Raw genomic sequence first — 24,195 nt, 5'->3', positions numbered from 1 at the left:
TCAGCGGCCATGACCGCTTGTCTACCTTCTTGACCAGATATACCAACACCAACATCAGCTGTTTGTATCATGCTCACGTCGTTAGCACCATCGCCTATAGCTAACGTTCTCATTCCTAATTGTTCCTTCACTATACGTACTATATAAGCCTATAGAAGAGAGAAAAAAAAAGAGAGAGAGACGTTATAAGTATTAATCAAATGCCATTAGAAAGATTTCTTTGAAATTAAGCTCAATGTTTAGAGTTAAATGTCTTACCTTTTGTAGCGGTGTAGCTCTGCAAGCAAGTACACTGGAACAGGTTCTTGTTAATTCAAGGAACGGACCTGTTAAACCAGATCTTGGATCGAGTATGACGGTCAACGTTTTACCATCAACTACAAGTGCACGTTTCCTTGGCCATGGACTACCTATCCTATGAGCATCCCTTTCTGTTAAATCGTAACTGTACATGGCAATACCATCCTCGTTACGATTATCTATTCTTCCTTCGGTTATTAGATTATCTCTTTTAGCTGATTCCAAATAACCACGTATCAAAGTTTCCGCGACCGATTTAGACCTCGTTTGCAACTGCAACAGTTGCATCGCCGGTGAAAATAAACCTGCTGAGTAAGCAACGTTCACTGCCGTTTCTGGCTTATCACCTAAGGGAAGAAGAAGGACAAAAATGAAAGGAAGAAAGAAAAGAAAATGCCAGGCCTAAAAATAAACTCCTATGTCTTTATAGATCAGGATTAAACGTTTCAAAATACCTGTTAAAACCCAAACTATAATCCCAGCGTTAACGAGAGCAGCGATGGTTTCTGGTACACCAGGTTGCAATTTATCTTCTATACCAGTTGCACCGAGCAATGTCATATGATTTTCTAGATTAGCGTAAGAGTCACGAATACGACGTTCGCGATTTTCATTGGCCAATTCAGCTTCCAAGTGTTTTTCACGCCAAGTTTCATATTCCTGTTGGGTCAACGATCTTCTTGCCATTACCAATGTACGAAGACCTTGACGTGCATAAGAATTTAATTGTTGCCTGATCTTAGCTGATGTCATAGAATTTTCATCGCTTGATGTCAATGACGCTAACACCGTAGTGTCTGCTCCTTTGCTATACAAAATGATTTCACTGGTTAACGGATGACGTACTACAACTGACATACATTTCCTACTGGAGTCGAATGGTAGAACCTAAAAATATATATATATATATATACACACACACACAAACACAAACATATATATATATATATATATAGAAAAAAAGAGAGAAATAAAGATAGAGAAAGAAAGACAATTGTCATATTATTGTCAAGTTCAAAGAACACTTGTTACTAACATATAAAATCTCATAACTTAGAATCGACTTGTCTGGCAATGAAATTATAGTATTGCGAGGTGTACGTTTGAGTAATTTAACATCGTAAGCTCTTGCTGCATTGACCAATGCCAACTCGTCGGGACTTTCGGCTTCGTAAATGGCTGGCGTTGGTGTCAGCTGTTCGACTGACCTTCCGCTCATATCGAATATTGGACTCAACAGATTACGCCTTTTCTGTCCACCGTTTGGCGATTGTTTTCTCGATAACAATCCCAAACTTAAGCTTGGTATCGACGTTACGTTCAACAATTTCGGCCTGCAAACACGTGGTAACCTTGAAATAAAATTTTTTCTCTCTCTACTATCATCCAAGACATATATACACACATATATTTTTTTCTTTCGTTTATCCATACCTAGCCATTTTGGATTGTAATTTAGGTGTATCGTTGAGGACAGCAGCTGAATCGATGATCGATGAGATCGGTGATGAACTATCACCTGTTATACTTGGAGGTGGTGTAGGCATTGGTAATGCTGGTATAGTAGGTGGTATAGAAGGTGACGGTGATGGAGTCACGCTTCTGGACTCGGACAATCTCTCGTATCTACGATTATCGTGACAAATTTAACATTACGATTATCAGAAAAAAAAAAAAAAAAAAAAGGAAACAAATAAATATGAAATACCAACCTAGTTGGTGCACTACCATTTTTATGCGGTTCCTCGATAAGACCACTTGAGTTCATAATATCATGATGCGGTTGAGAATTGACCACAACTGTGTTGCAAGTTGCCAAGACGATAAGGAACTCTTGCAAACGATGTCTAAAGGTACCAATGAGCAAATCTTCTTTTAATCTTGGACAAGGCATTAAACTTTCACCTTCTCCTTCATGAGCATAATCTTGTCCACCTACTGCACATCTTCTAAACAACATCTTGTTCTCCGTCAAGGTTCCAGTCTTATCCGAAAATATGTACTGAACCTAGATAACCAGTTATCAACATACATGTTACATATTTTCCTTGACGTTTCTCTTATCTGTTTATCTTTCCCTTACCTGACCTAATTCTTCAGTAATGTTCAACGCACGACACTCAGCTCTACGTCCGGTTTCTTTGTCATACAAAAAACTATCACGACCTATGTGATATATCTGTCCGATTTTAGCCATCTCTATGGTCACGTACAAACTCAAAGGTATCATCACTTGTAGGATTATAATAAACGTCCAGAAAGTAATCATACTTTCGTAATTAGGATCTTGTAACACCGGAAGAAACGGGATCGAAATTGTCGTAGACAATGACGACAACCATAATCGATAACCGATCGCACCGATCATGCACAGTATTATTAGGATTGCCATGCACCATATTATGTCGCAATTCATCCTTTTCTCTAAACGTGAACGCTAAAATTTTAGATATTTGAATCATTAGCTTTAGGTGAGGAGTCGATCCATGATATCATTTATTTTATTAGATTTAATATTTACCTTGTGCCTTGGTCCACCATTATTGAGCATAGCTTTGGTCTCATGTCCAGCATAGACCACAATACCTTCTATAAAGTCTGTATTTTTTAACAAACATTCCCTGAGTAATAAATTATCGATTGTAACTGGTACTCTCCCGCCATTTGGATGAACTACAGCACCATGAAACCTATAAAAAAAAAAAAAAAAAAACAAACAAACAAACAAACAAACAAAAACAAAAACAAAAATCGTTTTTACAAATTTGTATATAGAGAAATACACTTGATAGACCTATTATTAAATTTTTTTTTATAAATAAATTTGTTTACCTATTTATCTTAGTACTTGGTTGATCAACCTCGAGCATCGAACGAAATTTGGCAGGTTGAAATGTATCTCGCAATTCGAAAAAACCACGTACAACCTGTCGCTGCTTCAAATTCGTTTCGCCATCTAGATTACAGGTATCGATATAAGCTAAACCCTGAGGATCACTGCTGCGGAGAAGTAATAGATCTGCTGGGACTACTTCGTTGTTTGAAAGGTGTACCAGGTCACCGACCTTTACGTCCTTCCATGCAACCTGCATGTATCTACCACCTTCCCTGTAACATCCATAGAAAACAAAAAAAAAATAAATAAATAAATATCCCATAATGATTCCGCAGTTCATAATGACTCAAAAGAATATTTTAACACGGTGTAAAGAGAGACATTAGGTTAAGAAGAAGAAGACAATTAGTGTCGCATAAAATGGCCAATTGTAAGGCTTGCCAACTAAATTCAAGAACGTGGAATACAATGAACAATCAGGAGTGAATAATAAAAGTAATTCATCATTCTATCGATATTTAATGATCTAAATTAATCACGTTATTAAAAAAAATTTTTTTCGGGGTAATGTATCTACTAGAAAGGTTATACGGTGCACAGAAGAAAGAGAGAGAGATTAGAATTTTTAAAACGATGCTGTTACGCGTCATTGATCGTAATGAGAGAGTTAGAAGGCCGAGACCAAGACCGAGACCTTTTGTGCAACCTTTCAATGCCTTCTAGCTTCTATCTATCTATCTATCTATCTATCTATCCATCTATCTATGTATCTATCTGTCCATGAAGAAAAAAAAGAACGGAATGATACAACGTGACAAACTCGAGTCGCGTGACATTTGAATTATAAGACTGATTAGTACTACAAAGCCCTATGGAATACTTATGAACATTTAATATCACATTCCTTATTTATTTATATATATTTCATGAAAATTAAACGATTAGGTCAATTGTCGAGTGCAATTACTAAAACGATACTTTGTCACGATAAAACCTCGCGAGACTCGTTCACTTTAATTCCTATTAAATCGAGCACATACATATGGAGAACACGCGGAATGAATTCAACAAATAATCCATAAATTATTGATCAGAATCGTTGAAAGTTTGATAAAACGTTTAATTGGATAATATCATGGCGAAATAGAATCTTATAATATTCTATCATTGCTATTAAATTTCGATTATGTTTTTTTGATAATCATTAGAGCGAACTGATAACGTTCAAACGATTCTTTTTGATTTATATATATACATACATACATACATACATACATACATACATACATACATACGTACGTACGTATATTAAAAAAGCGATCTTATATATATATATATATATATATATATATATATATATATAGATTTATATATAGATATCGAGATTAGATCAACGGGTAATAACAGCAGCTAATGAAATATTTCTCAAAGGAAACACTCGAACGAAGGTTTCGCCAAAGAGTATCGAGAAGTAATCAACTTCTGACTGACGGTATGTGCCACATACTTGAGTTATTGTTAGATGCGTGGTCGAACGTATATTACCGATCGTGCGAGCGAAGGTCAACCAATCTCCAATACTCTCATACTGATATTCGAACGAACTGTGCTAATGCATTTAAAAAGAAAAAAGAGAGAGAGAGAGAGAGAGAGAAGAAGAAGAAGAAAAAAAGACAGTGATTCATCATCACTCTTCTAGCTCTATTATTTACAGGAAATTAAAAAAAAAAGAAAATGTATCGCATATCGAATAGATACTATGCACGATGTATTACAAATATATCAATAAATTCAATCACATATATTTGTCTTACATATAAAAATTAATAACTCATTGATGCGATCGAAATTAACCTTCTCAACGCCTCCTTCTTTCATTCTCCTTTCTCTTTTTATATCATGAATTAATACTGTGTTCATGGTGAACCCAAGTAAATTACCACCACAAATAAAACGATCTCGTTCCCGTGTCCCACATACTCCTTCTTTAACACGCATGGTTTGTAATGATGTAACTGGTGACGTCAGGTGGATACTACTTAACGGCACTCGTTCGAAGAAAGATGAAGGAGAGGAGGAAAATCCTTTGAAGGATTCTCCATCTCCATCTCCCACTTCCAACATCCTCCTTCTCCTTCTCTCATCTTTACGACTTCTTAACAAGATAATATCACGCAAATCGACGCAACAACCAGCACTTTGTGCACTCAACTACATCATCTTTCCATATCATCTTGCATTTATATTCACGTGATCGATCACACTTCTATATATCGATAGCATTAAATCAATCAAATTTACATCGATCGGATCTAACGACACATACTTTGTACGATTACAAAAATTATTGAAATTATTTTGGAATTTTCATTTTGTCTAATTTTTTTTTTCTTTTTTTTTTTTTTTTTTTCAATAACTCGTAGTATGTTCATTTATGCATCTTTTTTATCTCTGTATGTGTGTAAGTACATTAACCGGTTTTTATTGTTATATACTACTGTAATAAAAGATATTTTTATCTTTCTCTCTCACCTCACCCATTTAATTTACTTCATCCTGTCATCCATCTCATGAAAATGCAAATAACGTTTCTTTTTTTTTTTTTGTTTTCTTTTCTTTTCTTTCTTTCTTTTTTTTTTTTTTTTGTAAGTCTAATTTCCACGACAAAAGTTTGTTTTCAATGAAAGAACGTTTCTTTAATATTCCGAAGGAAAGAAGGAATCCATTTTTGTTTCTTCTTCCTTTTTAGCATCGCATATCGTTCTACTATAACGCTTGACTATTAGTAGAGACTATTTCAAATTTATTCATCTCTCTCTTTCTCTCTCTCTCTCTCTGTCTCTCGTGAAAGAAAAATTAATGGTGAAAGGCCAAAGAAGGTCAGGCCGATCATGCTGCAAGTGCAAAAAAAAAAAAAGTGGAGTAGGTAGAGGTCGATGCTAACAATTTAAAAAAAACAGAGAGAGAGAGAGAGAGAGAAAGAAAAAAAGGAAAACTAAAACAAAGAAAAAGAAAGAAGAAAGAGAAGACATGGAAGTCGTGCGAAACGATAAACAGGAAACGTAAAAAAAACAACGTTAAAAAAAAAAAAAGGAGAAAAAACTTGCCAACGTAAAAGACAACGCTAATTCATCATCATGTATAGGTACATCGTTATCTATGTTTTCTGGTATGATCATTGGTTGAGGAAAGTCAAGACTAACGCGCGCTTCGAAACGCTTTTTATGAGATTACGAACGATATCGATATGACGTAGAGATATATAACTTGCTGACACATCGTAACGCATACATATATACGTACATACATACATAAATATACACACACACACGCGCGCGCGCGCGCGCGAATCTTAAGATCTTAGAAAATTAGCTCGTAAATCGAATTATCCATTTTCGATTATATCGAAAACGTCAAATGACGACTATATTAAAAGTTCTGACATCATTCTAAGAGTTTCCTCAACGATGAAAAGAAAAAGAGGAAGGAAAAAGTCTTCTCTAATAATTTTCTATCTCGATATTATCGTTAGCTTATTTATCCAATCGCTAATACGCTAATCGGTTTGGAGATTGTCCCAAAAATATATTCTCCGAGTAATTTTCTATCGCAATAATAATTAAAGATTTATTCTGAATCGTTTTGGGATATCACAAAAATGAAGATAAGTACGTCGTTTAATAATTTTCTATCGAAACGATGCGATCAGATTTGTTTAATAATTAGTGCGGCATCGTTCTAAACGAAAAAGAGAAAGAAAGAAAAATGTTTTTCTAATCGTTTCGTAACGGAATACAATTGTCGGATTTACCATCGCGAGGTACGCGACACTTCCTTCGAATTTGAACGAAATAAAAAAAAAAGTAAAAAAAAAAAAAATAAAAAAAAAACTGAAAGAACATCATCTATCATCCAATAACATATCTCATCAGAAATACTATTATTAGATCAAGTTTTTGATGGATTTCCATCGTTCGATCAACAATTGCGCTGCCATTGGCAAACATTTCGTTGGATTTTCTGTTCGATCTGGACGCACCTTTTAAAGTTAACTGTCAACAAAGGTGCAAACGAGATAAGCGATAAATTTCCAGTCGATTTCGCGACGAATACTTCGACGAAACTTGAAGACAAAGATAGATAGATAGATAAGATGAGGAAAAAAAAATAAATCGGAACAAATAGAAGAATATACGTATGTATGTATCTATGTATGTAAGTACTGTGCACTGTGCACCGTTGATACCTGTACAAAGTATACTTGAAGAGTATGCATAAATAGGACGTGACGATGTCGAGTTTAATGGATGAAGGCATAAAGATACATGTAATCAATGAAAAGAAAAGAGAGAGAGAGAGAGGAAAGATTCAAACCTGAATATATAGATAGAAAACCCTGAAGAAAATTCATATAACGCATTGAAGAATATATTTCCTCGACCTGATTATTTTCATCGTTCTAAAAAAAAAATAATTCTTAACGGAGAATAAAAAGATCATTTGATGGTCGGATCGCGTTCACTTATGTATATCTGAAGTAGATGATTATCGAAAGATTAAACCAATCATTGTAATCTTTCAATCTTATTCAAGACAAATAAGCATTTAATCAACGATTTAGTTTTTGTTGTAACTGGTGAAATTGATTTGTTCTTCTTTTGCTTTCTTTTCTTTATCCACAGACTGACTTCCATCTTGACAATAATGTTAATATACATATATGTATGATTCGCTCGTGAGTTGACAATGAATACACTTGACTAATAAATTTAAAGACCTTGCGGTATAATATTCAGAGCTGTTAGAACGGAGAAGAAGTTATTATTCGCTAAAAGCGATCATATTCGGTGATTTATTACGGTTGTTTGAATTCCTGGGGTTATAACAGTAATTTTATGCAGCGACACGTTCTATCGATTTGAAGTAGAGTAATGTAAACATACATATACATACATATATACAAACAAATATATATATATATATATATACGTAAACGACGCCTACACGCACACGAGCGCTTTTATATATTTATTTGTGACCTTTAGCAAAATAATGACATATAATATACATACATATATGTATATATAATATCGTTTTTCATTATTTATATTTAAAAAAAAAATATAAATAAATAAATATATATATATATATGTATGTGTGTGTGTCTACGAGTTAAATTCGAAGAAAGAAAAATTTCTCTTTTCGATCGGTGTCAATGGCCGATAAGAGTAGACAAAGAACACCGTAGAACACATCGTTATGTTACAATAATAGTAGTGTAGCTAGAGAAACAACTTGTGGGAATTCGCATAGTCTTGCAGGCAATGTGAATAAAAAGAGAAAAAAAAAGTGAAAGAGAGAGAAAAAGAGAGAGAGAGAGAGAAGAGTGATCGGGACATCGGTGTAACCGATCGATCGTACTATCCGTTATGTTATCAAAGTCTTGTTCAAAGAAACCGCAAACCGCAAAAGAGGTAGCGAGAGCAAAAGAGAGAAAAAGAAAAGGGAAGAGAGAGAAGAAAAATTTTCCTTTAACCCAAGTAAGAACATTTTATTCAAACTCAACAGGATCCATTCTTCGATCGTGAATATATTAAAGTAATACATTCATTGACCTTCAAATAAATAGTCTTTTTCATTCACAAATACTCGTAACTTGTTGAACCCTTCGAAGAACTTATTTTTGAAGTCATTGCAGTTCAACACGTGGTTGTTAAACCGAATAAAACTCAACGAAATTTATATATTATATATATATATATATTTTTTTTTTTTTTTATTATAAACGAAACGTTATAACACGGATTAAATCTTGAAAAATTTATTTATTTCGTTCGGCAAAAGTTTTACAATCGTTACGAAGGTTTGATTGGTCCGAATAAAAGCAACAAAATTTCCTATAGAATCGATTACACGTATATATATATATATTTTTTCCAGCCGTTATAATCGAATCATTAACCAGGGCAGAACGTGAGTAAACGATCGAATGTAATTGTCAAGGTCATATTTCAGTTCATCATTACAGACAGACAGATAAAGATGGATAGATAGACAGTATATATGTGTTAGAAAGACAAAGAGAGATAAACGAAAATCAAATCGTTAGAATGTGGGCAGTGTGTCACGATCCGACGACGTCATTTTCAATTGACCGCACGCGAATAATGGCGTCGATCGAACGTCTCTTGAATGACGATTGAAGGGAACATCGAATTAGAATGAAGAGAAATGGGGGAAGAAAGAAAGACAGAGAGAGAAAAAGAAAGAGAGAGAACGAAGACAAGGTACACGTGTACCGAAGCTTCTTATCCGAACACAATCTTATTAGTTAGAATTCTCTAGGATCTCTTTAGAACCCACAAAAAAAAACATACACGCGCAGAAAAAAAAACAGTTGGAAATATTGTCAAGCCCCTCAGCTAAAAATTCGACTGTTGGATCGATTGAACTAACAACCCGAAAAGAAACTGCCTTATCTATCTATCTATCTATCTATCTGTTCCAAATTCGTTGAGCTAAATCTTATCAATGAGAACGTGATTAGAGCCCAAACAGTTTCGAAAATCAAACAGAAGTTGACCGATCGGACAAAGAAAAAAAATAATAATAAAAAAAAAAAAAAAAAAAAAAAAGAAAGATTAACGATGAAAGATAAGGCATTAGCCCTCGTGTTATTTCATTACCGATGAAACCGCTGTTAACTCAAACTTTTCCACACACCAGTGTTACACCAGTGTACACATGTAAAAGCTTCGCGATAAGAAAGGGATAAATGGCCGCGAGAAAAACCGATAACGAAATGCGAGTGTTATAATCATCTGTTAAAGAAGGTCGTGTCGATTTATTGTTAAAAAAAAAAAAAAAAAAAAAAAAAAAAAATTACTCTGAATCAAGGAAAAAAAAAATTTGTTAACAGTTTGGACTGCGATCATCGCCCACTTTTATCAATTCATTTTTAATTTATATCAATTTTTTTTTTTTTTATTATTATTATTATTATATGTATATAGGAACTTATGGTTAGACGTATCGGAATCACAACAATAGATCGATACCCTTACATATATATGTATATATACCTTTTATATGGATATGTATGTATATATACACACGCATGTATATATTTGTGTATGTGTGTGTCAGCAGTCGTGCGATTAAATTGCATTATAAATGACCTCCGTGTCGTGATCGTTCTAGGGACATACTACGTAGCATACTAGAGTAAGCACAAGTAAAAGGATACTATACAGTCATCAAGCAAAGCAACGATCGTCAACTTTTATCATCGTGATATCAGCCTAACTTTATCCCACCCCTAGTTGCATCTTTTTTCATCCCTTTTCTTTTTTTTTTTCCTTTTTTTTTCTTCTGCTAACACCCTTTCACCTAGATCTCGAACATCTATCCTTTTTGTTTCTTTTTTTTTTTTTCTCGAGCAACTTCGATCGATCCTTCGGATAAATCTTTCGATCGATTTCAAGAAAAAGAAAAGAGAGAGAGAGAGAGAGAGAGAGTAAAGTAAAAAAAGAATTGAACACTTTTAGTTTATTATTTCGGAATCTTGTGTAAATATATGTTGAGATTGAACGTGGATGTGTACAGGTGTTTCCACAGACATATATATACATATATACATATAGTTAGATATATGTATGTAACTGTGAAATGAGAAAATTAGAGAGAAAGAGAAAGATATTTAACCAGAACCATGACCTCTTCTCTTCGATGTAAGTACCTGTTAAGGATATCACCAACACAGCTATTACGAAAAAGGAAACTGACTTTGTATAAAGTTTCTCTAGAATATCACCGGATCGTTTCATCTTTTAATCTCGATACATATGTCTGTGATATTTCGAGGTAGAGATTGAATAACAAAAATAGAAAAAATAAACATTTTTAAAAAAATACAGATCCAACGAAAAAAAGAAGAAGAAGAAGAAGAAATGAATAATTCAAAAAAAAAAAAAAAGAAAAAAAAAAGAAAAAAAGAAAAGAGAAAAAATAATAAAAAGATTACAGAACGGAAGCAACGAGGTAATATAAATGATAAGAGATAAAAGAAAGAGAAAAAAAGGGCAGAGGTCTGTCCTGATAATACTAATATATCTGAAAATTTTTTTTTTGATTGAACGTTATCTATGTACCTGATATATAGATACATGTATATATAAATTTCTATATATGTATATATATTTCATGATACTCGAGACACAAGCAAGACACTTTCCTCTGATCTCATCCCTATATATATATATATATATATATATATATATATATGTATGTATGTATGTATGTATATATAATATATATATACACAAATATATAGTATGTATATATGTATAATGTTGGTGGTCGACCTACATGCTTTCGAGCGACAACCGCATTGATATCGATCGATCGAATTCCGCGGTCGAAGGAGCAACCCCTTTCTGAGGAGTCCCACACTAGTTTCCATGTTTAAATATCTATCACTTCCCTTCCATCTTTAAACTAAACGATTAGGCTTAATTTAACATTATTTTTAAAAAATCCTCGACTCCTCATATACATATATATATTTCATTTATTATATATGTATTGTATATGTATTAACACTTACCCAACATAAACGCGACAGGTTGAATTGTTGACTCTACGATCGCTTGTCGACCTTCTTCGATCTTCAAAAATATCTTTCAAGGCTGTCACCCCCAATACAAAAACAACTGGTATTATCGCCACTTCCTTTCCAAATGCATTGATATCTGGTACCCAATTAAGTAGAACGATGAATATAAAATATAAATTAGCAACACGCCGGCATTGTTCGAACAGGTTACGTGGTATGAAGTTCAGGATCGTATATTTCGTTGTTTTTACCCTATATTATTTTGTTTTTTTTTTTTGGATAACAAAGAAACAAACAAACGAATAAACAAAGTGAATTATACAAGTAACGGGAACGAACGATTTGTTAGAAATTATGAAAAAGATATTACGAGAAATGATCAATGAGAAAGATCTAACCTATTGTTCATCCTTCCACCATTTGGATGCTGACTTTTTGGAGTACGAGGTGGTACCAAATGATTAGGTACTATGGTCCTTAATCGAGGCTCTTCTGGTAAAGGTCCGAAATAACGTGACCAAATTCTTCTCCATAATGGCGGCGCTGCGCTACGTCTTATTGTATAGATTGATTCCGATCTATAACAATTGTATTATTAGCCCTGTTAACACTGAACGATTCATCTCAATTATTAAAAAAAGAAAAAAAAAAAGAAAAAAATTATCAAAATATTTGTTATCTCGACCAATTTACTCGAAAGGATCGATCAGATATTATAGTCGAGTCCAATAAGACATCCAAGGACGAAAATGAATGAAAAACAGAAAGAGAAAAGAAATATTCCATCTGTAAATCTAAATTAAGATATCGATGTTTGAATTTACCTGGATGCTTGCCTGGAATGTCCACGAAAGGAGGGCACTTTTCCAGCGGTAGATGGCCGTGATTCCTCTCTGTGGCCAGGAGGCAAAATAAAATCTGTTCTCGAGCCAACACGACTGTGTCCCGAAACAGGAAGTTGACTTTGAACATCTACGACCTGTCCTTGACTGAACGCTCTCTGATGTCCTGGTTTTTTTAATGCCGACGGGCGAACCGGACCGGTTAACGTTGGTAAAGGACCTAAATAAGATCCACCAGTTGGCCAGGGCGTTTGCCAAGATGTTTGATACGTCGCTGGGTTTGGTGTAACGCTTGAACTCGCTAGGACACCTCCATGACTGGCTGATCTGGCATGGGTCTTCGAATATGGTCTTCTTCTTAATCGAGACGAAGGATCTTCGATATCCTTGATCTCTCCAACATCGTTGCTTCTCATGGAACCAAGTACGGTTGGTGCTGATAATGGTGCAAGTTGTAGGGATGGTATAATATTTCCTTGATATTGTTGTTGTTGCTGTTGCTGTTGTTGACGTGAAACTCCCGGGAACACGTAAAGAGAAGCTTGTTTCTCGATATCCTCGCAAGCTGCTTCTTGCATACCTCTCTCGGACATACTGGCACATCTACAAATTCATTATTTTATCTTCAGACTCTGTCTTAGAAAACGAATCAATCAATAACGAACTTATCAAACACTTTTCCAACATGGAACAACAGAACTCCTATCCATCAAAACTTCCTTAGAACTTTCAGATCTACAATTATTTCTTTATTATTCGATCATTGATACTTTTCAAGTGAGAATGTCGATCCGACCCAATTCAAAACCCGACCCGATATATTCTCTTCGAGGGTTCCAATATGATATTTTCGAATGTTATCGATCTATCTATCGGTAGATTCGAAAATTGCTCGGAAGAATGTCTACTTTCTTCGTTCTATTTTTATGATAGCACAACACCCACTGAATAAGATAGAGAGTGAGAGAGTGAGATAGGATGTTCAGGAAGCAACGTCGTAATCCATTTGGAAGCGATGACTCTTCGGAGCATTGGGTGCACTTGCACTCGTTCGACACAGCAAAGCTATTAATAAGATTAACCAAAGTTCCCCTTTTTTTTTCTTCTTCTTCTTCCTCTTCTTTTATATATATATATATATTTTTTTTTTTTAACGAACAAGTAAATTAGGAAACGAAAAAGAAAGAAGTTTGAAAGAGCAATTGGACGAAGACACGCTTTAACTTTACCAGTTTGCGGACTGAACGATACGAAATGATGACGGTTCTATACGTATGTCGGTAAAGAGCGTATCTAAGCCACCTTATCTCTCCCTTTCTCTCTCTCTCTCTCTCTCTCTCTCTCTCTTTCTTTTTCTCTGTCTGTCTCTCCTACCCTCTCTCTCTCTCTCTCTCTCTCTCTCTTACGAACATATTCGTGCGTCGTTAACCTGAACATTCGATAAGACAAAAACTCGCACGAGCTCGAATTTCTTGGAAAAAAAAAAAAATCATTTTTTCCGGGTTATATATTACGACAAAAAAAAAATAGATCGTTTGATCGATCCAATCGATCCAACGTTACATCGGATATTTGACCGAAAGTCGAGCAATTTTTTGGATTCTCTTTCTTTTCTTCAATTCTTTTTCTTTTTTTTCTTTTTCTTTCTTTTTTTTTTGCGACTAGAAACGTAATATCGTTCCCGCGGAATAAAATTCTACGTTTATTTTGACTGCCACGTCGACGTATTAGCTAATTACGTAATCACAGAGAAGTATACATTTACCATGGTAAAGGTCTGCTAAATTCGATTGGATTTAAAAAAAAAGAGAGAGAAAGAGAGAAAGAAAAAAATATCTATCAGATATAATAGTATCTATAGCGAGAATCCTTTCTTTTTTTTTTTTTTTATTCCTTTTCTTAATTATCATCTTTTTTCTTTTCAACAATGACGAACACAATTTTATCGTAATTTCAAAGGACGTCTGACGCATATCTGTTTAGACTAGTAAACTAATATAATTCAACATTAAATATGTTATTTTACAATATTATCAGTACAAGGAAAAGACGTGTGTTACCTTCGTCCTTGGTAAATTTTCGCGAGTTTCGTTGAGGGATAAAAGAAAATATACACTTGCAAAGAAAACACGTTTGATCTCGAGATTCGTGAGAAGAAAAAAACAAAAGGAAAAAGGAAAAAGATATGCCGATAACCAATTTATCGATCGAATAAATGATAAGAATAATAAGATTGCTAAAAATAAATGTGTTTGATCAATCCTCAAAAATCATTGTATACTTCCTTAAAAAAAAAAAAAAAAAAAAAAAAAAAATATATAAATAAAGAAATAAATAAAAATGGAAAGAAAATAAAAAAAAAAGAAAAAAGAAAACTTGATACATACACCGGTTCTTTCACTTCTTTATTATATTTGAATTATGTACAAGCCAGTTTCTCAAATAATCATTTGGGAATCACTAGCAGAGTCGCGTGTGTACAGGTGAAAGCAACTAAAGGATTCCACTGTGGTCGGATCGATGCCAAGCTAAATCCCTACGCTTAATGTAAACGGACAATATCAAGGGTAGAAAAATCGACCAATGGAAATTTAGGTCACGATGAAATAATGAAGGATACGTAATCTAAAATGAAAAGGAAAAATTAGATATTTCCGACGAAATCTTCAAACATTTCTCAGTCTTTAATCGATTTTTATAATGCAAAAGAAATGTTTTAACGAAGTGAAGATCAAGATCTATCGATTAAGATTTATCAATGATCGATAATATTTCGTGTTCTCGATCCTCACGTTATAGAATGTCCCTTGTATCAATCATTTCTATTTGTCGAATTAAAAATAATCAAATATCGATATAAATTGGTATATCGTGTACAAGTACATACATACATACATATATATATATATATATGTACTTAATATATATAATAATGACGTATGTAAATAAAAATTTTCATGAGATATTTGATTCCGCATTGAGTCGAAGGTTACTTGAATTACTTCTTTTTACAATATTACATAATATTCTTATTATACAGGGATACCCAAAAATAATCGAAATTCATTTCGATCATATGCAATAAAATTTATACAATTGATATATCATTTTCAAAAGTGGATACCTACACACACAGACATACACGCGCGTGCACGATTATATCATTAAAAAAAAAAAAAAAAAATTTCATGAGAAGTCGATTCCGCATCGAATCGAATCGAAGGTCACTGTATTTTTTTTTTCTTTTTTTTTTTTTCTTTTTTTTTCAATTCCACGTAACAAGTGTATTTAAGGGACACCCTTTATACAGCCAACGAGTTAACAGTTATTACGGTAAACTTACATTAATCGGGAAATATCACCCGACGTATCGATCACTTATTCTTTTTTTTTTTTTTTAAACTCGATCGAAGAATATACTATTCCGTTAACAACGTGTCCTTCGAACTTGTCAATGTGTTCGAATAATAACGAAAAATTTCTTTCACTGAATCCTCGTTAACTCGTTACACGAAGTCCCCAACCGGTTTCATTGCCGAGTTGAGAGACTAAGCGTAAGAATCGGTATAAAAAGAAACGAATGACCTTCCAACTCGGACGAGTAAGATCAGATCCAATGATCTTTTTTTTCTCTTCTTCTTCTTCCTTTTTTTTTTCTTTTCTTTTCTTAACACACACAATCGAGAAGGTCGACATAAAATCGGTCAAAATGATTATCTTCATTTTTATCACTGATCGACGGTACGTAATCTTATCCTCGATTGAACTTTGAGAGAAAGAGAGAGAAAGAAAAAAAAAAGAAAGAAAGAGAAGAAAAAAAAACAAAGACAATCGATTATTTCTCCAACCCTCATCCCCCACCAACCCTATCCAACAAATTACATCCTCTTCTATTACGTGTTACTTTAGTACACAACGATTTACTACTATACGCATGTAAAAGTTCACGGTCGAAGTAATTCAAAACTTTTGTCCAACTTGTATGTATATATATATATATGTATATACGTATATATATATATGTATATACATATATATGTATATACGTTCGCGAATTAATAATCATCATGGCCGTCAGAATAGAATCGTTCTTAATAACGAAAGACGAAGCCAGTAAAACGAGATAAATGATCCAGTATCGCGTAACTAATTTATGCTTCTTGCCTCTTATATACATATAGATATGTAGATATATATATATATATATATATATATATGTATATACAAGAGAGACTATTTCATTAACGTCTCACCACTGATTTGTTTTCTCACTTTCGTCGTTCCATCGTTTTATAATAAAATGATCCAGTACATAAGATCTAATAGTTCGTCTCGTTAAACAAAATTATTACGTCGATCGATAAAAAATATTGTTGTCCGTTGTTAAACACGTGTCTATTGTTCTTAATATTTCCTTCTTAACGTTCGATTATTTTTTTTCCAACCAACGTCGATATACCATCGCTAAAGAAGTTTACTACTTGTGAGAAGTTTTTAGTTGAAAGAAGAATAGAAAATACTCTGTCCCCTTTATCCTTTCTTGGGCTACACAACATCACGAGAGTCACATACAAATACGATTGAAAGACGTTCATGGAATCCTATTCAAACGATCTACATAGATAGATGTATAGATATATATGTGTGTAACTAGTTTTGTTCGACTCTTGATTATTCAAAAAAAAAAAAAAAGAAAAAAAGAGAGAGAGAGAGAGAGAGAGAGAGAGAGAGAGAGAGAGAGAGAAAATTACGCGTAGTATTTATACCAAAAAGAGAGGGGGAAAAAACCCCTCGAACAAATATGGCGTCCTCGTTTCGCGCGGAAGACAAATTTAAAAGATAAGAAGAAGAAAGAAAAAAAAAGAAGAAGAGCGAACAAATATGGCGGCCTGTTTTTTACGCGGGAGGTAAATTTGAAGGAACAAAAAAAAAAGAGAAGAAGGAAGGAAGAAGGAACCGAACGAATATGACGCCCTCGTTTCTTTTTCTTCTTTTCTTTCTTTTCCTTTTTTTTTTTTTTTTTTAAGAAACGAATTTGAAAGAAATGAGCGAAAAAAGAAAGAAAAGAGAGAAACGAATATGGCGGCCATATTTTACGCGGGCGGCGAATTTAAAGAGGAAGAGAAAAGAAAAAGATAGTAATTTCGAAATTTCATTTCCAATTCGACGACGAGGTTAATTCGTTTTCGAATATAATTAATTTGTTCAACTAAAACGTGTAAGCATTGCCACGGAACGGAATAATTCCGAAGGAATAATTTTCTCTTCGCTTGGAAGATCAGTTTTAACACACATTTTCAAACTACGTTAACTCGAAATTGAAAGTACGTATATACACACAGATATATATATATATATATATATATATATATATATATATATATGTATGTGTGTATTATTACAGGATTACGAGGCCTGCGATTGGTCGAATTTAAATACGAAGTTTCTCTTCCTCGTCACATTAATTAGAGTACGTTGGACACGTATACGATAAAAAAGAAATAATAATAATAAGAAGAGAAATAATAATAATCGACGATAACAATAATAATAATATGATAATATACTCACATTTTGTGGGGGCTCCCAACGTGGTCCACGTGGCCTTGGAAAACGCTTCCTGATCCGAGGGATGGCACTGCTCTCTTTCTCTCTCTATCTCAAACTCTCTCTTTCTCTTTCTCTTTCTCTTTCTCTCTCTCTCTCTCTCTCTCGCGGTGTCTTCGAACTCCTTTGCTTACGTTTCACATCGTATCGTTGAGAAACAAAAATATATTTTCATAATATCGCTCCGTATGTATGTAATCCATTTGTCTGTATAACGAAGATCAAAAAAAAAAAAGAAAAAAAAAAGAAAAAGGAAAGATCGAAACCGAAATGAAAACAAAAAGAAAAAAAGATCAAACCGAAGAAAAAGAACGTTCGGATGTAATTCGTTTCGTTGCTACAAATCTTTTTTCTCGTTTCTCTTTTCCTTTTTTTTTTTTTTTTTTTCAAATACGAAAAGTGTGAAGAAAAAGATCGTAAAAAGCACCGAAATGTGTCATGAAAACGTGTAGAAGATCGTTTTCGATCAGATGCTAAGAGCCGGTTACGACGACGTTTATCGACGACCCGTTAGATAGATAACTAAGTACACGCGTACACACACAACACGACGGATACATATACACGACGACACATAGTAGAGACAGACAAACACACCGCGCAAGAGGAGAAAAGAAGAGGAGATACGGAAGAGCGCGCGAACTTCTTCGTACTGACGTTAACCGTTCACCGTTCCTTCCCCTTCCATCACTACCGACACTATCCCCACCACCATCATCTCCTGTCTCTCCCCACTCCAACCGGTGTAACGAACGTAACGGATAGTTTGTAGGTACGAACAAACGACGAACGAACGAGTCTACCGCCATAGGCAAACTGACACGATACGAGAAGCGCGCCACTGTACGGACACCGCAGTGCCCTCTCTCGGTCGGTAACAAAATGACGACCGACAACATGCAGCCAATCAAACGTATACAAACTTCCTAATGGCCGATCTTCATTACGCGCTAATTTTGAACTTGAAATATCATCTCTTCCCTCTTTCTTTTCCTCCTCTCCAATCCGATCGAAATAAAGATTGACGAAGAAATAAAAAAAAAAAAAAAAAAAACGATTAATACGAATTCCGAGAAACGCTTTCTTTAATCCTAACAAAAAGTAAATAAATAAAAAATAAAATCAATAATACAATTAAGGCACACGCGTAAGATAAAAAAAAAAAGAGACAGAAAACTCTCTAATTTATCGGAAACGAAAAACTACAAGATTAAGTATAAGAGAACAAAACGATGAAATTTCTAAGGTTGGTATTAATAACCCGTTCTATCAACTCCCTGCTGTCGCGAAACTGGTGAGATAGTGTTAGCGGTAGTGGCCAACTGATGATGGTGTGGTGGTGGTGGTCGTGGTGGTGGTAGTAGTAGCAGCCAAAAGAGAAAGAAAGGAGGTCTTCCGTTCCGGCATAATAGTCGTGTGCGAGTTGGCAGTTACGCGAGAGAACCGTATATCGTCGCGACCATATTTTTCTGACATTTTCTTTTCGATCCGGAAGGAAAGAAAAAAAAAAAAAAAAACGAAAAAAGATCCTGCCCCGAATCGAACGGCAACACCTCTTTTAACCTTTTCCAAAGGTTCGATATCTATTCCCCTCTCTCTCTCTCTCTCTCTCTCTTTCTCTCTTTCTTTCTCTATCTATCTATCTGTCTCTTTCTCTCTCGTGTGTATCTACCTGGCACCCTCCCTGGTCACCAAATTACGGAAAAATACTGTTTGATTCTCGTTATTGTCATCGTATCTATCTCGACGTTGTGATCGATAAAAACGTTTGATTAAGATTTACCTCACCCAAATATATATATATATATATACACATACATATATAAATATATATATATATATATATATAATCAGGATGAATGAAGAATACGACGCGATTGTTCTTGGAACTGGACTGAAGGAATGCATCCTATCCGGTATGTTATCGGTTAGTGGCAAAAAGGTACTCCACGTAGATCGCAACAAGTATTATGGTGGTGAATCGGCCTCTATAACGCCATTGGAAGATCTATTCGCGTAAGTTTCTAAATGATTTCATTATTTGCAGGATAATTAAAAAAAAAAAAAAAAAAAAAAGAAGAAGAGAAACAAAAAGGAAACCTCAAAAAAATATCGCTTGCTTTCCGGCTAAATGTTTCTTATATATATATATATATATATATATATATATACATATTACATATTATATATATATATTTTATACATGTATATAAAACTTTCCAACTTGATTTTAACATTCTATCTCTATCTCTATCTCTCTATATCTCTCACTCTCTCTCTTTCCAAGTTTCTTATCGAAATATTACGAAAGAGAGAGAGAGAGAGATAGAGAGAAAGAGAGACTCTCCTTTTTAGCAGCGCCCGTGCAATGCGGATATATTGATTTTTTACTCTATTCGTACAAGTCCTCTCTCTTATGTATCCTCTCTTCTCTTCCTGAGAAACGAGAGCGTCGTAGACGATCGAAATCTTCCGTTACTGACTCTCTTTCTCTCTTTCTCTCTTTCTCTTTTTCTTTTTTTCTCTGTCTCTGTCTGTCTCTCTCTGTCTCTCTCTATTACCACCACCACCACCACCCCTGCTAGTCCCCCTCCCCTGCCTCCTTTGATCCATATTGCACGTCTCTCTGCTGGTATGTACGATATGTACGATATGTACGATAATCGTCGAGTAGGAGGAAGTCGAACGAGAACGAATAATTTCACTCCTTTGAAATTCTTTCTTTCTTTCTTTTTTTTTTTTTTTTTTGTACTAATTTACAATCAGCGACAACGACCAATGACGCAACGACGACGCTGCGATTCGCTTTTGTTTTTTTTTTGGTTGAGATAGAGGGAAAAAATGAGCGGGAATTTCAAATGTATGAAAAAAGAAATTTTCTCATTTTCTACTTTCTTTTTTTCTCCCCCTTCTTTTCTCTTCCTTTTTTTTTTCTCTCTCTAGATCATACATAATTTTTCTTTTTCTTTTTTATTTTTAGAAACGATTGGTTTATTTTACTTTTTTTTTTTTTCTTTCTTTCTCTTTTTCGGTCGCGATAGATAATCCTCCCACCAATTTGAAGTCGTCGAGCTATACGATATATCTGCTCGTGTTGGATAATATAATTCGACCTTGAATTTTCATATCAATAAAATGTTCCCCTTGAAAACTGTAGTTCTCCTTTTCTTTTTTCCCCTTTTTTTCTTTGCGTTAGAGATGAAATTTTTGTAATGATACTTTATTTTCATCATTCTCTCTCCTCGACTTTATAATTACAAAACAAAAAAAAAAAAAAAGGAAAAGAATAAGAAATGATGATTCTATGAATTCAATGATACAGCAAGACGTATTATTTTCTTCTAGTCGAGTAACTCCCTCTCATTAACCGACTATATGCTACAATTTATTAACCATGTCTTGTTAGCGTCGTGTTTCCTTCTTGAATGAAAGATTAAAATTGATCTCAATTATCTATTTGTCGTCTAGGAAATTCAAGGCACCGCCGCCAGATGAAGGTTATGGACGTGGTAGAGATTGGAACGTGGATCTTATACCTAAATTCTTGATGGCCAATGGTCTCCTTGTAAAGCTACTGATTCACACGGGTGTGACTCGTTACTTGGAATTTAAGTCGGTGGAAGGATCTTACGTTTACAAGTCCGGTAAGATCTCCAAGGTACCGATCGATCAGCAAGAAGCATTGTCCAGTGATTTGATGGGTATATTTGAGAAGAGACGGTTTCGCAACTTTCTTGTATGGGTTCAGAACATGAAGGAAGATGATCCCAAAACTTGGGAAGGATTTGATCCCTTTAATAATAATATGAGCGCGCTTTACAATAAATTTAGCCTTGATAAAAATACTCAAGACTTTACGGGTCATGCATTAGCTCTGTACAGGTGAACGAATAAGTTATAATATTAAAAAGGATATGTCAAAGTGATATTATACTAAATATATATATATATATATATCTTTTTTCAGAGATGATGATTACATAAGTCAAAGTGCGATAACTACCATAAGGAGAATCAAATTATATAGCGATAGTTTAGCACGTTATGGTAAATCTCCGTATTTGTATCCCATGTATGGCCTCGGTGAACTACCTCAAGGTTTCGCTCGACTTAGCGCCATTTATGGTGGTACGTACATGTTGGATAAACCGATCGATGAAATCGTCATGAAAGACGGTAAGGTAAGTAAAATGATCTTTATAATCGCATCCCTGATATCTCAGAATTATCTATTATCTAATTCATAAATGTTTTTTTTTTTTTCATTTTTTTTTTTTTTTTTCATTTTAGGTCGCTGGTGTACGTTCTGGAGACGAAGTAGCTCAATGTAAGCAAGTATTTTGTGATCCTACCTATGTACCTGAACGTGTGAAGAAAGTTGGTCAAGTTATAAGATGTATCTGCCTTTTGGATCATCCGATACCAAGTACAGGTGATGCTCTTTCAACGCAGATTATCATTCCGCAGAAACAGGTGAGTTGAAAAAAAAAAAAAAAAGAAAAAGCAGTTATAATAATTTTTCTAACTTTTATGGAATAACTTTTTTGTTTTCTTTTTCTTTTCCCTATATCCCAGGTTAATCGTAATTCTGATATTTATGTATCCCTGGTATCGCATACTCATCAAGTAGCTGCTAAAGGATGGTTCATAGCTATGGTTTCTACAACGGTGGAAACAAAATATCCCGAACAAGAAATCCAACCAGGATTAGATTTACTTGGACCCATAAGACAAAAATTCGTTTCTATATCAGATTATATGGAACCAACCGACGATGGCTGCGAAAGTCAAATTTTTATTTCAAGGAGTTACGACGCGACAACGCATTTTGAGACTACCTGTTTAGACGTACTTGATATTTTCAAACGCGCAACTGGAGAGGAATTTGATTTCAACAAAGTTAAACAAGAACTAGGTGACGAGGATCAGTAACCGTAATGTGCGTTGTGTGATTTGTCCATTACTCTAAAAATTAAACTATCAAAGTCTAAGTAATCTAATCGGACATTTATCTACCGACTGTGTCGGTCATCGGTGTCTTTATGCAGATACATATTGAGAATGTAATACTGCAACAAGACAAAGTCCTTTATTTTCATTTTTGAATTGTCTCTTTGACAGAGAACAAAAAGATATTTTTTTTTCTACTTTTTTTTTTGTTCCATCAATTTTTTTTCTCTGTCCTCTTAATCTCTTAATCTGAAAGTCATCCAAAAACTAATACTGCCCCTTTACTTTAGCCTAAAACAAATAATTTGATTTGATATAAGAGACATCGAATTTTCTTGTCAAAAAAACCTCTTCTTCGATCTTTGATACCCGATTAGTATATTACATATTTGAAGATAACACGGGCCATGCCAGTAGCAGCAAAATATTGTTAGTATTATATGCATAAAGTTTTTAAAATGGCATAGCAGAAGTTTTATGGACACAAATGGTACATCATATTTTAATTACTGAAATAAATAAAAACGAAGGGGCTGAACAAACGAGGACAAAAAAGATAATAGTTATTGTTGCAGTGTCACGATTAAAAAGACATATATATATATATATATATATATATTAAGATATATATATATATATATTAAGAGTAAAGACGAGAGGTACAATATAGCGGTTATATGAAAGAAAAATTCTACGTAAAGAAATATAAATAGTGTGTTTCAGTTTAGCTTTAGAGAATATATTATTCCTATTCATATAGATAATAATAATTCTTGGGAGATGGAAGTAAGCTAAGCGGAAATTGAAATGACATCATAACGACAAAATGAATAAGATAGAGTCCAATACTCTATAAAAATGGAATAGTGCAACAAGAGCGGCCAAGAGTGTTTTATCATGAATATAATATATATATATATATATATATATATATATATATATATAAATATAAAAATTATATATATATGTAAAGATGAAATTGGATCGTTGAAACATTGTTATTTTATGTGAGCTTGCGAATGTGAATATTCCTTTACGTATCCTTG

General features: G+C 33.9%; 2 protein-coding genes across 4 annotated transcripts in view; one reads left to right on the top strand and one right to left on the bottom strand.

Annotated features, from left to right (window-relative positions):
- The window catches only part of LOC122637321 (phospholipid-transporting ATPase VA), a 20,101-nt gene extending 1,664 nt beyond the window's left edge, over window positions 1-18,437 (bottom strand). Inside the window, exons 1-14 of one of the 3 annotated variants that reach the window (XM_043829356.1) lie at window positions 18,284-18,437; window positions 18,164-18,237; window positions 12,575-13,195; window positions 12,149-12,328; window positions 11,742-12,002; window positions 3,133-3,408; window positions 2,822-2,990; window positions 2,384-2,737; window positions 2,013-2,308; window positions 1,735-1,926; window positions 1,337-1,652; window positions 756-1,188; window positions 259-647; window positions 1-149 (exon numbers count right to left, since the gene is read on the bottom strand). The exon at window positions 1-149 is cut by the window's left edge and continues 139 nt beyond it. In XM_043829356.1, coding sequence (XP_043685291.1) covers window positions 1-149; window positions 259-647; window positions 756-1,188; window positions 1,337-1,652; window positions 1,735-1,926; window positions 2,013-2,308; window positions 2,384-2,737; window positions 2,822-2,990; window positions 3,133-3,408; window positions 11,742-12,002; window positions 12,149-12,328; window positions 12,575-13,185 — 3,626 coding nt within the window. In that variant the 5' untranslated portion in view covers window positions 13,186-13,195; window positions 18,164-18,237; window positions 18,284-18,437. Of the gene's footprint in view, window positions 150-258; window positions 648-755; window positions 1,189-1,336; window positions 1,653-1,734; window positions 1,927-2,012; window positions 2,309-2,383; window positions 2,738-2,821; window positions 2,991-3,132; window positions 3,409-11,741; window positions 12,003-12,148; window positions 12,329-12,574; window positions 13,196-18,163; window positions 18,259-18,283 lie in introns of those variants that run through there. The other 2 variants (XM_043829355.1, XM_043829357.1) reach the window with 2 other exon arrangements.
- Window positions 18,438-19,998: 1,561 nt separating this feature from the next.
- On the top strand, window positions 19,999-23,538 carry LOC122637337 (rab GDP dissociation inhibitor beta). The gene is made up of 5 exons (XM_043829408.1): window positions 19,999-20,215; window positions 21,668-22,081; window positions 22,167-22,380; window positions 22,490-22,672; window positions 22,775-23,538. Exons 1-5 carry the CDS (start codon window positions 20,055-20,057, stop codon window positions 23,129-23,131), a joined length of 1,329 nt encoding a protein of 442 aa, XP_043685343.1. The 5' UTR covers window positions 19,999-20,054; the 3' UTR covers window positions 23,132-23,538.
- The last annotated feature ends 657 nt before the right edge of the window (window positions 23,539-24,195 follow it).

This window comes from Vespula pensylvanica, chromosome 25 (assembly GCF_014466175.1).
Source record: "Vespula pensylvanica isolate Volc-1 chromosome 25, ASM1446617v1, whole genome shotgun sequence".
NCBI lineage: Eukaryota > Metazoa > Arthropoda > Insecta > Hymenoptera > Vespidae > Vespula > Vespula pensylvanica.
Note: the sequence above shows the minus strand (reverse complement) of the source record. Positions and strands in the feature narration are given on the sequence as shown.

Bases quoted from the DNA above. Each gene is read 5' to 3' on its own strand.
- LOC122637337 (XM_043829408.1), top strand. From the start codon at position 20,055: ATGAATGAAGAATACGACGCGATTGTTCTTGGAACTGGACTGAAGGAA. The intron at 22,381-22,489 runs GTAAGTAAAATG...TTTTCATTTTAG, and splicing joins TCGTCATGAAAGACGGTAAG to GTCGCTGGTGTACGTTCTGG. The intron at 22,673-22,774 runs GTGAGTTGAAAA...CCTATATCCCAG, and splicing joins TTATCATTCCGCAGAAACAG to GTTAATCGTAATTCTGATAT.